Source organism: Fistularia commersonii, chromosome 30 (assembly GCF_037954325.1).
Source record: "Fistularia commersonii isolate RoL2024-O1a breed Wild chromosome 30, RoL_Fcom_v1.0, whole genome shotgun sequence".
In the NCBI taxonomy this organism is placed as follows: Eukaryota; Metazoa; Chordata; class Actinopteri; order Syngnathiformes; family Fistulariidae; genus Fistularia; species Fistularia commersonii.
This window is the reverse complement of record NC_141313.1, coordinates 7566307-7583324: the sequence shown is the minus strand read 5'-3', so window position 1 is coordinate 7583324 and position 17018 is coordinate 7566307. Positions and strand designations below refer to the sequence as shown.

The 17018-nt window shown below is 39.9% G+C and overlaps 1 protein-coding gene across 1 annotated transcript; it reads right to left on the bottom strand.

The window, feature by feature from the left end:
• Positions 1-2166: 2166 nt before the first annotated feature.
• Positions 2167-16931, bottom strand: LOC147216304 (putative methyltransferase-like protein 24). Its single transcript, XM_086178188.1, has 5 exons — positions 15712-16931; positions 13013-13111; positions 8232-8368; positions 7783-8050; positions 2167-7145 (listed from the first exon to the last, which is right to left on the bottom strand). The coding sequence occupies exons 1-5, from the start codon at positions 16051-16053 to the stop codon at positions 6840-6842; spliced, it is 1152 nt and encodes a 383-aa protein (XP_086034314.1). The 5' UTR covers positions 16054-16931; the 3' UTR covers positions 2167-6839.
• Between the last annotated feature and the right edge of the window lie 87 nt (positions 16932-17018).

Here is a 17018-nt window from a genome sequence, read left to right as displayed (position 1 = left end):
TTATATCAAGTCACAATGAGAATAAAATCTGTGATTTTTCCTATTAAACACTCAATGTTACTAAACTACCAAATAATATGCATAAAGCCTTTTAACAGTGGTTTGCGAATGTTATTCTTTCCTTCTGTTAACAAATGATGTGAGATGAGTTTTCTAGATGTTTTCACCTCAATAAACTAATTAATATTAAAGTTTATCATGAGGATTGTGATTGAAATACAGGAAATCATAATTTACTCACATATACTTCTTTCTGAGGCACATTTGAGCTTGAGAAACAGTGGTGAGGGGAAAATTTGGTAAATTGTGTTTCCAAGGAAAAAATTAAGTCAGCTGTAATAATCGACCAAAAGCAATAATATATAAGTGACACAAGCTTATCAAGCCTCGTTATTGCATGATTCAGTGTTATTGGATTTATGACGGTAAACGCAACCATGAGTCCTCGTCATCTTCCTTGGTAGCAAATTTTGTAAGAAACAGCCCTATGAAAAACATTGTTGAAAAAGCTGACCCACCAAGATATGTATGTATGTATGTATCTATAAATAAATAAACAAAAAATAGTTAATATAATTCCATCATGTAATTTTGTAAAGCAAGTTTAAATTTTGCTGATGTTACTCACAGGCTAGTGCCAAACTGTTTAGCCAGTTGCTAGTGTAGTTTAAGGAGAGGCAGATGCACAACAACGCATAGTGTGGTTCACACACCACTCACAATGAAGTATCACTCACAATGAAGTTTCAGAATTATTGCAATCACTAATTGTGATGAATGTTTTTCAATGTGATTGGTTTTGTTAAAAGGCTTGAGGGCCCCAAAGAGGTAATAGGGATCATGCACAGGATGTCGGTCTGCTGCTGAATAAATGATGCCTTAATATAATCAGGAAAGGCATGTTATATTTCTAAAATGAGTTTAAAAATGTAAGTAAATTATATATTTTTGATACCACACGTTGACATTGAGCATAAGTATATAGGGGTTTGCTACCTGCGTTTAGGACATTGCACCAAAGCGCTGCATGTGCCGAGCCAGGAAGCAACTCCTTGCATCCCCACCATGGACTGTTCTCCCAGCTGGCCTCTGGTAGGAGGTCCTGCAGCAGAATCTGCTTTTTTTTTTTGATACACTGAATATTTAATTATGAAAAACCAACTGTGGCAAAGCCTGATTGTGTAGACATGTTGTATACTGTGTACTATACTATTATATAAAGCCTGGCTAAGTTGAGGCTTTTTGATGCAGCACTAAAACATATACATGTAATGCACTTTTGTGCAGTATTTTTTTTTTTTTATAGCCAAGGTATGGGATGAAATGGAATAAGTGTGTTGCGCACACACTCAAACACATTCACACAATTTAACAGTGAGTCTTTGAGAGACCATGTAAAAAGGATTTTTATATAATCACTGTCAATTTCTGGGGTTCACACGAGATGCATCACCTTGATGTCAGATTCTCTCAGATGTCATTTGATGGAGCATTACTTGTATTTTTCTGCTGTCTACATAGGACATGTTTGTTCACAATTTCTCTGTAAAGATATAGTTCCAGTCAAAATCTTAAGTCTCGTGGCAGCTGAAGAAGCCTGTCGGAGGCTGCTACAGTTCGAAGTTAAAAACCCGCTTTGTGAAAGATCTTCAAGGGAAGAAAATGAAGCCTAGTTAACACAAGATTTTGACAAGAATTAACTATGAACTGAATGACTGAGAACCTCCAAAGACAAACAGATAAAGAAACACAGATGTTCAGAGAGAGCAGAGTCATATTAGTCTGAAACATCTCCAGTTGTCTCAGAAAGGTTTACTCACCAAGAATGATGCAATTTCAACCTCGCACAGCATTTGTTGAAAAAAATCCAAGGAAATGACGAGAGCTAGTTTTAGGAATCAATACATTCGACTTCTACCCAGTGTTGAGGTAAGGGCCTCCACACTACAGCAAAATTCCATTTTTTCAGCTTTTGAAGAGGCAAAACAGTTTACATTAACTCGGCGCTGAGCTGTCCATTGTGCTGAAAGTGCACTGAAGTTGAACCATGTATGCAAACTGAATTAAGTGCATAAAACATATACAATAGGTATACCTGTATACACACACACACACATATATATATATATATATTATAAACTACAAAACTAAAGAAATAAGAAGCTGTTATGGGTTTCTGTGCAGTTTTATTAGAATGTTGAAAACAACTGCTGGTTGGAGCTCCACGTCGGACCCCAAACGGATCGCGGTAATCAAAATACTCGACTGTTTTCTCCGTGGTGAGTTGAAGCCCCGCGATTGGCACGGAATTTATCCTGAGAAGAACTTCTTGCATCTTCTCCACCCAGATGAGAAGCTCTTCCGGATTCTCTTCCAGCGCTTCTCGCGTTTGCTTTTCAAAGTGTGTCTTTCGTCGTCGGAGTCCCGGCCGGAGACACCGTTGGCTTCATGCTCTTCGCACTGCTCCGCTAGGAACTCCCGCGCCGCGGAGAACACACCCGGTGGGGCGCTATCTCTCACCGGGCTCAGGTCGACCTCGCTGCGGCTCTCCACCTCGGACACCGTGGCGACCAGTCCGTCCTTCACCGGAGCGGAAGAGCTCCGCAGCGGGGCCTCGCCGGCGACGGCGTCCATCCCCGGCTCGAATCCGTCATAGGCTCGTCTGATGTTCTTTATCAGCAGCAGGTTTTTCTTCCGGAGCGTCTCAGCTTCGCCTTGCTGACTTCGAGTGGCGGCGCCGGGACACGCACACGCCTCCGGGGGCACGGCCTCCTCCGTGGAAAACATTTCTCCTCGGTTTTAATTTGAAATAGTTTAAATATCGTCGTCGGAGTACGGAGGCTGCAAACCCGGGGAACTTCAAAAGAGCTCATGTATAAAGGTAGAATGTCCGGTTAGCTTCCGTTTGATGGAACCTTTGTTGCATCAAAACGTTCCAGAACATCAAAAGAAACCCGTGTCACTTTTGTCGCCTCAAACGTCGAAAGATGAGCGTACTCTATTACCTCAGGTGGAAGGTAATGCGTTACATTACTTTTGCGTTACTCCTCAGCCTCACTTGATGCTTATACTCTCATGCGGTGGACACTTTACATAATGGCAGGACTCGGACGAGGACCGGCCGCGTACATAACGAACCCAATGAGCATATAGAATATATCACTTATGCTTAAAAAAAAACAACTTTTTTTCCCATTGATAAATAACGGTAAGCAGAATGCAAAGGTCATGAACTGGCACTGAGAAACTTGATAAAAACGCTAACACTAAACCCATAGGAAGTGGAATATAACTCTTAAAATCTAGCATATGTAAATGTATGTTTTATGTGTATTGCACATACACTTAAAATCTAAAAATGTGCCTACTGTCTGGAGGAGATTGTTATATACATCAGTATACTTGACTCATGAGTTACAGCACATTGTAAAGGGTATAAAAAGCCACATTTTATGCATACATCCACACATCATGAAGATATTGACACAAGTAACTGTATCATTATTTGATTAGTGATCACAATGAGATACTGAATGTATGGGACTAATGTGTAACAGTACCATTTAACAGGTATTTGTGATGGCGTGGCACGGCTTGTTACACCAAGCAATCCATCAATATATATACTGTAAAGATGATGTATACTGCTATACCCATTTGTTTGTTTTATTTAATCTTGATGTTTTGGCTGAGTGTTTTTGTTTATCATCTATTCATATCCTCTTTGAGTGTGCAATTAGGATGTAATTTATTTTGGATTGGAGGAGAATAAGTATCTATAAATGTCAAATATGTAGTCTTAGTGGGATATTTCTCTATGAACATGTTAGAAACGGTATTTAGACCTACAGCAATAATCCACTTTTCCAATGCACATTGCCTATTTTCGGCTACTGGGTTCAACAAAATGTTTGTCATATGACAAAGCAAACATAATAAACCTGTAGGCATAATTTTGTGTAAATGAACACACACATCCTTGTATAGCTGGAGAAAAAATACCTATGACTTCCATCACATGTAATATTTTCCATTTTTGGCCTTTGCTGGCAGCTTTTCATGAGGCAGAGTACACAGCTCTAGGAGGATGTTCATTCTAAACTGTACATGCAAATCTGTTTTTTATGGAAGTAGTTGGTATACTGAAGAGAGGAAAGCACACTGATAACAGGTATGCTTCATTGCCAGCAGCACATTAAGCTTATATTTTGGATGTAATGTTGATATTACACATCATTTGCTGGACATCACTATACCTGATGCTGTAGTGTGGATCTGTGATAAAGAAACACTGAGAAAGCTTGGATTAAAAGCTGAGTGACCATAGTTTAAAGGTTAAACTATGTCAGCATATAGCCCTTATGTATTTCAGTGGTATTCTTGTGTTATTAAATGCACTTTTCACTAGACAGATTTACCGGGGTGTAAAAAATGCATCAGTACGGTAAAAAAACTTTTCAATTAGCACCGGAAGCAGCATGGTTCTATCTGAGAATGTTTTGTTTTGTTTTTTTTATCTGTAAGAACTGATTTTATTTTTAGCCTAATCAAATTCTCAAAACTGCAGAAAACACTAATTTTATGGCCACATTCAAACATTTGTATCTTTATATCCCGTTCTCATTTAAATGGAATATTGTTTTTATTCTGGTCTCTGCTATATCTGCATAATTCAAAGTTTCATGAGGCGTTTTTATCGTATGTTGATCATTAATGAAGAATCTACTGACTTATTGGGTCTTTCCTCCAAGAAAATTATATTATGCAATATTGGCAAACCCTGGACAGCTGGCAGTGTCTGTGGATTTTTTTCATTGTTTTTTTTTCTTCTTTTGAGCATATCAGGGATGTCATAAAAGGCTGAGGCTGATCAAAAGGTGACATTAATGAGCACAACATTTACAAAGTGGACATTTTGAATCTTGGCAACCAGAAAAAAAACATCAGCCCTCATCCTTCAAAGTAACAAAATAGCCACTCAGCACCTCATCTCGCTGCTCTTATAGTGAAAATTACAGGGCTTTCCAACAACAAACATTAACAATTTCTGACAGCAAGAAAATTAACAGAATATTTGATGCATACAACCCCAAAACATCTCTACAACACCTTATCCATACATTGGCAACCTCTCACACCACCTGGTTGTATCTGATAAAAAAAAGAGGAAAGATTGCAACTTTTGGACATATTGCAACACATGGAGCTCATTTGTAGCAGATGTGACCTCTGCCATGTGCAGAGACAAACCAGCTATACTGCAGAAATGATAGCCTTAACCACCTCAGCAATTAAAAAAGAAGATAAGGTCACTGTTACAGGGTAAGTTCCACATAAATAGAGAAACATGTTTGGCCTCTGCACCCTTCTTTATCCATTTAGATAATAGCTGGGTAAGCTGCTGTATTTTTGAGATAACCATTTCAAAGAAAATGCGAGGAATAAATTGAATTTGAAAATTTTCACAGCATCACCTTTCTCTATAAATCAAGGCCCAGTTATTCTAAATAATTCTCAGACTATATAGTTGACAGTGTCCTGAAGAGCTATTTCCTGTCTAAATGAATGTCTCACATGGAACTCTTCATTCCATGGTTTTTGGACTACCTTGAGAAACCAGACTATCATTTCTGCAGATATTTTTCTTTTGAGTTTTTTTAAAAGACTTTTTTTTTCCATTTTACAGCTCCACAAAAGACACTCCATCCAGTCCAATTGTATTCACTAGAGAAAAAACACCTCTCTGGCTAATATTTGTTAAAATTTTCCAACTCATTGTGAAATCATTTTGATTTAATGAGGAAGCTTTTTTTATTTAGGGGGAACTGCCACTTAAGTCTTAAAATCTGTGAGGATTTATATCAATATATCTTGGTGAGGTTAAAATAGCTATGTAATCAGGCTTCCCAGATTACGTTGCTATTTTACATAGCTATGTGATGTACTCACACTTATGTACTTTACACTTATTAGATCAAGTTCTGCATGTTTGAATGGGACAACTGCAATGTCAGTGTCGAAAATACCTCTGAGCAGATGTCTGGGGAAGATGACTGCATGAAGACATAAATCATGAGCTGACATCAGCTTGACATGGAACAATAAAATTAAATGAAATAATTGCACCAATATATCAGTCTGTGGAAAAATATAGCAAAAATTTATAAAAAAAAAAAGGAATGCTTCACAAATTTGGATGCAACGCAAATTCGCGAAACGTTCCTTATGTTTTTCTTTTTGAGGGGTGGCGTGGCACAGGAGGTAGAATAATTGTGTTTGGAATTGAACATTCCTGGTTCAATTCCTGGCTTCTCCTAGTGTGGTGTTGAGCAAGACACTGAACCTCTAACTGCTCCCCTGGCGCTGATGGATGGCAGCCTATTGTTCATCCATGATGGGTTATTTGCAGAGAACGAATTTCCCCATGAGGGATTAATAAAGGATAAATTGTTATTGATTATGTCCTCCTTCATCCAGAAGAATTTCACTTTCTGATACATTGATAATATTCTCTGAGGAAATTTAAATGAAAAAAAAACCAAAATAAACTAAAAAAAAAGTTTCTTAGGCTGGCTTATGTTATCAATGAGAAAATCTACCGGTAAGTCTTAAACGTTGATATTTCCAGACAGTGAAAGGTATTCCCTGATTTGTAGATTGTAAAGTTATGTTTGAGCAGTTCAGTAGTCTTTTTACATTAAATTAAAAAAAAAAGCTGTATCAATTAGTAGTCCTTTTATGCAACCTATAAAAGTAAAATGGCCTTCATCAAGGCAAAAGTCCCCAGATTTAGTTTGAGGTCTTGGGTTCTTACACTGAAATTACCCCATATTGGAACATTAGTGTCTCGTGTTGACCCAGGTGAGTGTGTAGGAGCTGTAAGCACGTCTCACAGTTTGTTTTAAGATGCTGTGTCCTTTTCCAGCAGAGCAGTGGACCAGCTTCAGTCCAGAGTCTCCGAGACCATGAAGGACACTGTACCAATAGCGGAGCACTTCCTCATTGGTTCCACCCACCTCAAATCCCGCCCACTGCAGGTGCACTGTCGTGACCATGTGATGGACCCTCTGCAAAGTTCCCAGTTCAATCCAGCTCTGGAAAACTCGCCACTCTGCACTGAGCAGGTCAGCATACAAGAAGTGAACCTTGGGAAGACAGGAGACAGAGGAACAAGACTGGAGCAAAAGTGGTCATTAAATAGTTTTTATAGTTTAAAAGTACAATAATCCTAAGCAACAAAATGAACTTTGCAAAGTAAAAAAAAAAAAATATATATATATATATATATATATATATATATATATATATATATATATATATATATATATATATAAAATACATAAATATATAATGTGTAAATGTCTTCGGGAAAATATAGAGCGCACCAAAGGGAGTACAGCACACATTAATTCTTGCCGGAGAAAGATCATGAAGGCAGCCTGTATAATACATGTACTAAAGCATCACCTCAGTTTAGCTCACATAGCATACTATGTCAAACTGTGGGAATGTGGGTCCCTCTTGTGGCTGCAAGATGCAACCAAAGCACCATGTTATTCACTCATTTAAATAGTTGCCATGGCAGCCAGGGATGGCGCAGAGCCCTGTTGCTATGGGAACATACAAGTAAGAGAGCTTTCTGGGTATGCTGGGGTGAAAAGACTCTGAGGTATGTTTGTTTGGCACTGTTTCCCAACATTTGTGTGTGTCTGCGTGCATATGGGTGTATGTGTTCGCACACGCTTGTGTGTGTGTGTGTGTGTGTGTGTGTGTGAGTCTTACTATGTGATGTCCCAAAGCTGCCATGATGTCTGCCAGTGTTTGAGAAACACTACCCAGGTTGTCTCTTGTCTTGTGTTTGCGCTTTCTTGGAGCTCGCCACTCCAGCCACATCTTATGCTGGCTCGCCATGCCTCCGTTACCATGGTTACTGGCCAAACTGTTGCCAGGGTGACCACCAGATGCATTGGAGTTGCTGGGATCAAAACTGTGGACTTCACATCCCAGCCCAGACATGGTCTTGAGAAAATCTGCATCTCCCCCATCCATACTAGGGAGACAAAGAAGAAAAACACAGACTGGAAGTTAGGCAAGGGTGATACAAGGGTGATTTGAGAAATTTGGCATACCTGATTAAACGAACATCTAATTGTTGATTCCAGTTCAGTCTGTCATATGAAAATACTCAAACAACACAGCATGCAACAGATATATAGACAGCCCAGACACACCTGAAGGAGTAAGCAATGCATGTTGCATCTGCAGCTGGAAGGAGCCACTCCTCTGCACACAGAAACCAAGGGAGTGCATCTGCAGGGGGCTGCGATACTTGAGTCTGACCCGGAGATAAGACCCTGGTGCAGTTAAGCTTGGTATGGACAGCAGAAGCAACAGAAATAACTCAAAATAAAGAAGTATGACAAGGTAAATTTGCATTGAACTAAGAGGGAATACAGAAGTTATGTGAAAGCTAGATTCATGAAACGTGTCAGAATTGTCTCCAGTAACTTTGAATAAAGCAAATCATTATCCGGTAGAATCGACTCTTAAATGTGCCATTCAGGGGATGATTATCATTTACAAGAGTAACTTTTAGAGTCACTGAAAATTATAGCTAATATAACAAATCTAATATGAGAGGATTTTCTGCATGTGCGTTCTTCAGTCACATCTGATGAAACAATCCACAGATGGGATAACTATCATGGATACTAATATCCGTTCTATTTCCAGCAGGCTATGTCGCGGGTAGCACCAAGGACGGTATTTTTGAGACAAAATTTCAGTTACCAAAAAGACAGGGGCAGACTAGGCCTTTATATATATATATATATATATATATATATGGGGTTGATCAACTGTGATATTCTAGCATGGATTTACTTTTTCTGTGTCTGTCTGTACTTTTATTTTATTTTTTACAAGTCCTGATCTAGTCCTGATCGAGCTGGGAAAATTTTGAAAACTCTTAGTGCCTTTATAATGAAAGCACAAGTAAAATATATTGTGTTTACAGATATGCTATATCTTCTATATAAGTGTGTGTGTTTCATTTTAAATCAGGTAATTGGATTACACACACTCTGCTGATACTGGAGACTTTGTAAATGTAACTCCAATGACTTGACTACCGATGTTGATGTGAATCATAGTACAAACTGGAAGCCCGGTTATAATTTCATTAGCGTTTGATTGCTTGTTTTTTTTTAAAAGCTGCCAAGCCCTGTTTACACCAAAGCGCTGGTCAAGGCTCCAGGATTCCTACATGTCTTTTCTGTTTCTGTCTGCTGTCACTTTCAAAATATTGTGCAAATAATCTATTTCGAATAGAATCAAATTTTTCCAGTATATTTTTAGTCGTCAAATTAATAGGGCAATATGTAGAAATATAAAATGGTGGATATGAGTCTCCTTGGCATTACCAAAGACTTTTTTGTTCAATGAGTCTTAACTATCCTGTGGTATTTTGCAGTCTCATGCTGCGTTAGAATAGAGAGGAGTCTGTATCTAACCCCCCCTTTCCAGAATTTGTAACTGGAAATTTTCTCAGCTCCATTTGAGTTCTATTTGAATGCAGCATCATGTCCTTCTACTGGCTCTACGTTTGGCAGAATTCAGCAAACCGGGATATTGATGGCATCTCATTCATCATATTAACGTTGATTAACCCCCACAAGTCGGCTGTATGAAGAAGTAGGATAAAGTATTCATTGATTATTCTCAAGGTTTGGCAACATCCATCTCCTGGTTGCAGAATCTGGATACTCCCCACAAGACTCTTTGTAGCCTCAGTCCCTCAGGTGGGGTTTGACTGGTAAATCTGGCCATGCGTTCTATACAATGTTTGTCTTGTCTGCTCTGTTTTGAAGGGCTCACCTGTTTATGATCTAAAAAGTATCCTTCAAATAGTCAACGCAAATTTTGGTTCACCTGAGATCCATTAACCCCATGACCTTTAATGGAATATAGAACAGCAGATGAGGGTTAGTCTAATTCCAGTCTGAAAATGTTCACTCAGGCTTTAGCTCCTGCACTTTGAATGATAAAAGCCATCATCAATGGAGCTCTGGTACTACAATTCACCATGGCAACAGGTAAATAAAAGGAAAAGCCACCATTTTATCATGCAACTGTAGAGATATTTTTGTGAGTGTGCGTTGATGACGAATATTTATAAACAAGTCTGATTGGTGAGAGAATGCGCCAATAATTTCAATAAAAAATACAAATCAATAAATTTAAGGAATAAAAATAAGGGGAGAATATAAATGGGGCTGGCAAATAGAGATGAAAAATTACATTCTTGAATTATTTACAAATACAGAGATCAGATGACATAGATATCCAAATGTAAGCCCAGATTTGATCCTGTAATTATGTGTCAGATGATTTTTGTTAAAATTCAGTAGGTTCTAATGTTCGATACTCTATTCTGACTTGGCTTTAGTGACTTTCTTTTAGTTACTTCTATTGAAATTATACAGAAATGCTGTTCACACACAGTAAGATCCTTTTTAATGACCTAAAACATTATTCTGCAGCTACAACGGCATCCTGCTCCTGCAGAACTATGAAGGCAACCAGTCACATCAGGACTGATATTTTTCATCTAAAGTTCAATAACCAACTTTTTATTTTTTACATATGCAGACATTATAGAGTATGAAAATGTAGTATGAACCTAATAGTTATTCTAAGTACACATTATGACAGATTTCGTTTATTTATTTGTTCATTACACTCAAGTTTTCCTCCTGGTGGTAGAGAAGGCCTAAAGGACACTATGGAGGCTTGGATAATAGCAGCCAAATGAAGGGCCCTGACTATTAGATTCATAGGAGCAGGTACCAAATCAGAAAATACTCAGGATGCAGGCTATGTAAAAAGGCCCAAGAGACCTTGCAGCACATAGCAGCAGGTCATAAAAGGCAATCTTAGAGAGTGCCGATGGACAGAAAAAGCCAAGTGGCTGAATTTGCATTTAGCAAGATCTCTGACAATCGGCTACAAGTCTCAAAGTCTAAAAGGGAAACAGTGCAGTGGAGAACAGCAGTTGGAAGATCCTTCTGGACACCAAGTGTCAGGACATATAGTGGTGGGCAAGGAGCAGAAGATTTAAACGTTATATGCACGTCAAGTCTTTTTTTTTTGTTTTTTTAATGGAGGAATATTGTGATCAGAAGGATTTGAATCAGAGTAAAATATGAATGTGAGGTCCAAAACAGCTGCTTAAAGAGGTTAGTACATAAAACTGGCAGTTTCAACTTCTAATATATACTGCTCAAAAAAATAAAGGGAACACTTGGGAGTTACATTGTAATGTTTAAGTGTTCCTTTTTTTTGCACATTGTACAATGGGGTTTTTGATTCTGATAGTACAACTCTGTTAATTAATGCTGTGACTCTGTGAGAGGAAGGAGAAGCTGAATGAGACCCTGTTTTATAGAAGAAATCCCGCTAATGAGCAGGTTATGTTCACAGAATCAGTTGGCTGTGTCAGTTGCCATGGTAATTGACACAGAGTTTAAGTTATCTTTCAGAGACCCAAAAACCCAGTGTTTACCCAATTCATCTCAGAATAAACACACTCTAGACATTTCATTATTTATTTTTAAATTCTGGAACAAAATTCTGTCTGAATTACTAGGCTCAAGAGATCCATCCTTAGAAAATCTCTTGGACATTGTCTCAAACTCCAGTCTTCTGGATTTTTTTTCCTGTTTGCAGAAATGTGTTCGAAATGTCCTTGTTCTATATGCCTTTGTATTGAGATTTAGGCCTGATACAGAGAAAAATTAAAGCTTGTTGACTTTAAAAACTTCAAAAGTGTATTTAATTACCGGTGCTTTGATTTTCATGTTTATCCTTCACTTGCTCCAAGGACCAATGAACATCAACAACAACAGGATTGTAGCTGAAAGGATGACACTGATATTGATTTGAACACCACCACTCTATGTCCATGCACTTGCAACTAGATTAAGAAAACTTGGTTTCACTGGATAAGTTTGGAGCCGTTCTTACAACTGATCAATGATTTGGGTGGTTCAATTTTGGTCAAGTAAGTTCACTGAAAGATATCAGAGCCTGTTAGTGATATTTTTGATCCAGACATCAGAACTCTTCAAATGTCTTTTCCTCCGGTTTTTTTTTGTCCTATCGTCAGACTGGTTACAAGGATGTGATGTTGGTCAACCCAAGAGTCAACAAGTCAGGATTAGGTGCCAGTCATTCTTGAAGAGTTCATTAATTCTGTCATTAATGGATGTGATTATGCATATATTTTAAGAGTGATGGGATACGGTGATGGTTAAGAGTGACAGAAGCAGGGTGTATGTTGTTTCAACAGTGTGACTGCAGTAAAATCCTGCAAGCAGTGATGAGAGATTAGAAAGAGTTTTTGAGCAATCCTTTTCAAGAAGTGTTGTCATAATTGCTCACACCAGACAGATAAATGAATTGTTTGCTGATTCAGAGGAAATTTAAGGTTAGCATCAACTAAATGTTGATTTGAGTCAATTTCTTGGTATTTGCACTGGTTTGCAAAAAGGAAAATTGTTGTGGAGATTTGGTGCATCTAAACCTGCAAGTGTTTGATTTTTTTTTTGTTTTATCCATCAGACTCGACGTCACTAAAAGAACCTGCTGAACTGTTTGGAACTTTGCCCATTTACCATCATTAGGATTGCAGAGATGCATGTCCACTCCCTGTGCTGCAGTAGGGAAATGGACATCAAACTGGCAAAGGTAAATTAGTGATACAATAGTCTACTACTCATTGTGCAATGGTAATTAGAAGGAGGTGGATGTAGCTCACCACTGACAGACGGAGAAGCCAGACCAATGTATCGTCTTGCTTTATGGCTGTTTGGGGCAAGTTTTTTCAACAAGTTGGTAATTTCCTTTCAACCCAGACCGGTTTTGAATAAGTACAGGTTTTCTGGCGTGTTCCTAATGACTTTCTGGAAGGGGAAGATGTTTTCTTTTGATATCAATGGTCTCTAGAACCTACCTGTGGGCTAGTGATATACTTGATGATGCGATTGAGTTCTGCTGAGAAGGACGGCTTGTCTGCAGCCCAAGGCTGCACCTTCAAAGGTCTGGGTCTATCCTGGGAACACATACAAAACACACATCAATATATTTATACAACTGCACAAGAAATAGAGGCAAATCCCCTGATTCGCGAGAATTTGTTTTGGGGCTGAATAATGCATAGGAATGCGGCACCCCTTGACCTCGGCATAAGCTCTGAGAAGGAAGGTCACAAGCTCTGACCTCACTCCTACTGGTAACCCATTTGCCTCAGGCACTGTAATGCTCAAACACACACGTATACATTGCCCCCCACCCTAGCCAAGCCAGACTGAGCCCTGTGCTCACCATGGCAACCTGGATAGGGTGGGGGGTGATGATTCACTAGAATGAGTCAGAGTATAGCCTTGAGCAGGAAAAGAGATGGTGAAAGAAACAGAATGAAAGAGAGAGTGGTGGAGAGGGAGGGGACAGTCAGCACAGACATGAAGGTTCAACCTTTTGGTAACTGAAGGCCAAAGAGAGAAGAAGAGAACAGCTGTAACTTGTGTCTGATCTACGCCGCGTTCAGGACTTGCCCTCTGCTCTCACCTGTTCCATCATGTCTGAAATAATTTAAAGAGCACTACACAAACTGACCTGCATAATGAATGGACTGCGTGAAGATGCCACAGCAGCGAGTGGCACATCTACCCTAAACCTGTCTCCCTCACCCTCTCTGCTCAGATTGCCTGGCGTTTAAATGAGACTGAACCAACAGGGTGTGAAGTTAAATGGGGTATGATGACAGGTCATATGACCAAAGTCTTGTCATTTGTCAAAGGTATGTAATTGTTTAGGCCCCCCTCTGCTTAAAGGCTTTTCCGAATATTGCATCAACAGAATATTTAGAGCTTTCCTGTTCCAATCAATAAAACTGAATGAGGAACTATGATGGATTAAAAAATGTCTACACAAAGGGTAACTGGGCACATATGTCGTAGCTTTATTTTTTGTACTGGGTCCTTCGGCTTGTTACACAACAAACAAGCACAGGCTTGTTCTAATGACTACACGTTTGGGCCCTTTGTACATGCAGTACTTAATTCAAACGGAGTTTCTCTGCAGGAAACTTTCACACAGGGACAGATGTTGTTTGATCTGCCCATGCCCCCAGGACAAAGTGATGCAAACTGGCCCATAAACACATTTCCCATCGTCTTACTTTGTGAGAGAGGTGGGTATAAAGTTGAGATTTAATATTTGTTTAATTAAGACTTTTCGCTCATATCGGGGTCTGGAAGAGATGCAAGCACGAATTATCTGCTCCCCATTTAAATTGACCTAACAGCTAAACAAGAAATTAACAGGCTTAACTGCTGGCTTCTGGCTTTATGGACCACCGAGCAGCCTTTATAGAAAATACTTGCACGAACACCTAACATGCATCTGCAAACAATGAAAATGGACAAAGACAGGCAGACGTGGTAAAATAAATACAGTATATGCCTGCCCATCATTGTAACCTGTCATACAGATTTACTATAAACTATCACACATTATATTATCATAACCAAAATGCAAATTTTAATTACTGGTGTGTGGGAAGCCTGAATTGTTGCGCCAGTAGTTTAGTTAATGTCCCAGTGACAATTCATAATATGTATAGCAATAAGAAAGATCTGTGTGTTAACACTGTCATTAAGAACATAGTTCTTAAAACTCGCCAAGTCAGGGAGCCCTCTCATTTGAGCCAGTAATTAATATCGGTCCTTTAACATCATGTTATGTTAATCTTTAACTGATGCAAATATTCTATTTTATTACCTTTAATTAGACATGAGGTATTTTATGTATGCCGCTTACTTGGTCAGCTTGGATACGGTATCTTATTAGGTAAATTGCAGCAGTACGACAAAACAGAAGTTTTTCTGTTTTGTTTCTTTTGTTATTGAACCTAAACAGTCAATGCTGGAGTGTCTATAATAGATGCAGTAGAATCTCAACGCTCATATGGTATTTATGTTGGGTTTTACACTAGAATCTCTCGTCTTCCTCTTTAGAGAATGTGGTTTCTTGGAGGACGACATCACACTGTGGAAAATGGCTGAGACGGGCGCACCATTTTGGCAGAATGTTCATTAGCTGGAGTCAGGGTGATTTTGTGTGTGTTTTTTTTTTAGATCTGATGTCCTTCCAGGAAGAATGACCAATGTAACTTGGTGAACCATAGAGATTTGCCATCCCAGACTAAGCTATGGTTCAGCGGGAGAACCAAACTGAATGGATTTATATGTTTTTTAACCAAAATGAGGCTCAGCTCAAAGCTGAATAACCTCTCTGCATGGCATCTTAATCCGACATATGTGGTGTAACTTCAAATTCTCTACTCTCCGTTGATATTAATGACCAAGATATTCTGTGGGTGTTTGAAATACCAATCCATCTGTCAGCGGCCCAAACAAACAGCCAAGGGGGGGACACAAGCAGCTGTCAATCCAACAGGTGTATTATTAGTCAAGAAAATAAGCTGGTTTACTTCACAAGAAAGAAACCTCCTGCCTAGAAAAGTTTTTGTCAGTAGAATGGAGGTCTTCTCTGAGGGCTTCATCCCAAAGTGTCCTGTATGTTTCCTGCCACAACACATCAAGTAACACTTTAGTCAATCGCAGTCGCACTGAATCTCGCGTTACTTACCTGGCGTGAGTGCATTTCGTTCTCATCCTCGTAGACTCGCCCCCCCTCCTTCCCCGCGTCCGCCAGCGGAACCCCCTCCTCCTCCTCCTCCTCCGCCTCTGGAACCTGCGGACGGGCAGGACTGAGCCTCTGCCGTGGGCTCTCCTCCGGTTCGATGCTCATGACGGAGAAGGCAACCGGGCTCTCCTGCGGCGCGTCGGCCGCCCCAACGGCCTGGGGTAGCCGCGGCCCCACGACCAGGAGCTGGAGCGCCAGGAGGAGCGGCGGTATGAGCAGGAGTAAAGCCGAGCGGGGGGAGAGAGCACCCCACCAGCTCCGCAGCCGCCGCACACAGGTCCGCATGCCGCCTCCTCCTCCTCCCCCACGGCGGTACTGGGGAGCATCTCCGGCGCCTGACCCGTTGCTGCAACTTTTTCCTCTCCGGAGGCCACCGAGGAAAGTCCCAGCCTAAATCTCCCCTCCTCCGCCTCCTCCTCCCCCGGTCTGCTCCCCAGACTTCCTCCGTCTTCCAACTTACCCCCAGGGGAAACGCGTGATGACGAGGCGCATTCCTCGGTCTGCGGTGGCCTTCATTAGGACCGACTCCTTATTTCATGCTAACTTTCATCAAGCTAATCCGCTCCACCGTCGTCACACGCTGGTTTACACCATTTAGAAATTTAATATCAACTAATATGACATAAAAAATGTAAAATTCAAATGCATTTATCGGTTTAGTGGGACTGATGTTACCGAAGGAGGCCAACGAGAAGCATTTTAAAGTTAAAGTCCTGTGAAAGTCATGTTAGCTTGGAACGGTCATTAACTTCTTTCGTCCGGTAACACACGTCTACTTTCCTTAAGTGATCCGCAAAAAAATCATGATGTAAATCTATTTTGACGGTCATCCTAGCTCCCTTACAACCATTATTTTTATTACAAACTTTTCCTGTGTAATAATGAAAAGAATAGTACCTGAGTAAATTCCTACCCTGCACTGCCTCCCTCCACCGAACAAATCAGCAGCTTTCGTTGTTGCTATGAGACGGGCCACTTAAACTGAGCGTCGATAAAGTTACAGCAAGTGGTTGACCATGGGAGGCTTCCTGTGGTCAACAGGAGTGTATAGAAAGCAGGGAGGTTGGGAAACACATACACACACACACACACACACACACACACAGATAGACTTAATGAAAGCAAATATGTTATTTATGCTGTTGTCTGCTTTGTCTCCTGTGTATCTTGTGTGCACTGCACTCATTTTCAGTGCAGTGTTTTTAATAAAATACTTTCATAAAAAAAAAAAAAAAACTTCTTTTCTCCAT

Coding starts and splice junctions, on each gene's coding strand:
- LOC147216304 (XM_086178188.1), bottom strand. CDS start 16,053: ATGCGGACCTGTGTGCGGCGGCTGCGGAGCTGGTGGGGTGCTCTCTCC. Junction 8,369..13,012: donor AGTATATCACTAGCCCACAG/GTAGGTTCTAGA, acceptor GTCCATACCAAG/CTTAACTGCACCAGGGTCTT. Junction 7,146..7,782: donor CAGCTTTGGGACATCACATA/GTAAGACTCACA, acceptor TGTCTTCCCAAG/GTTCACTTCTTGTATGCTGA.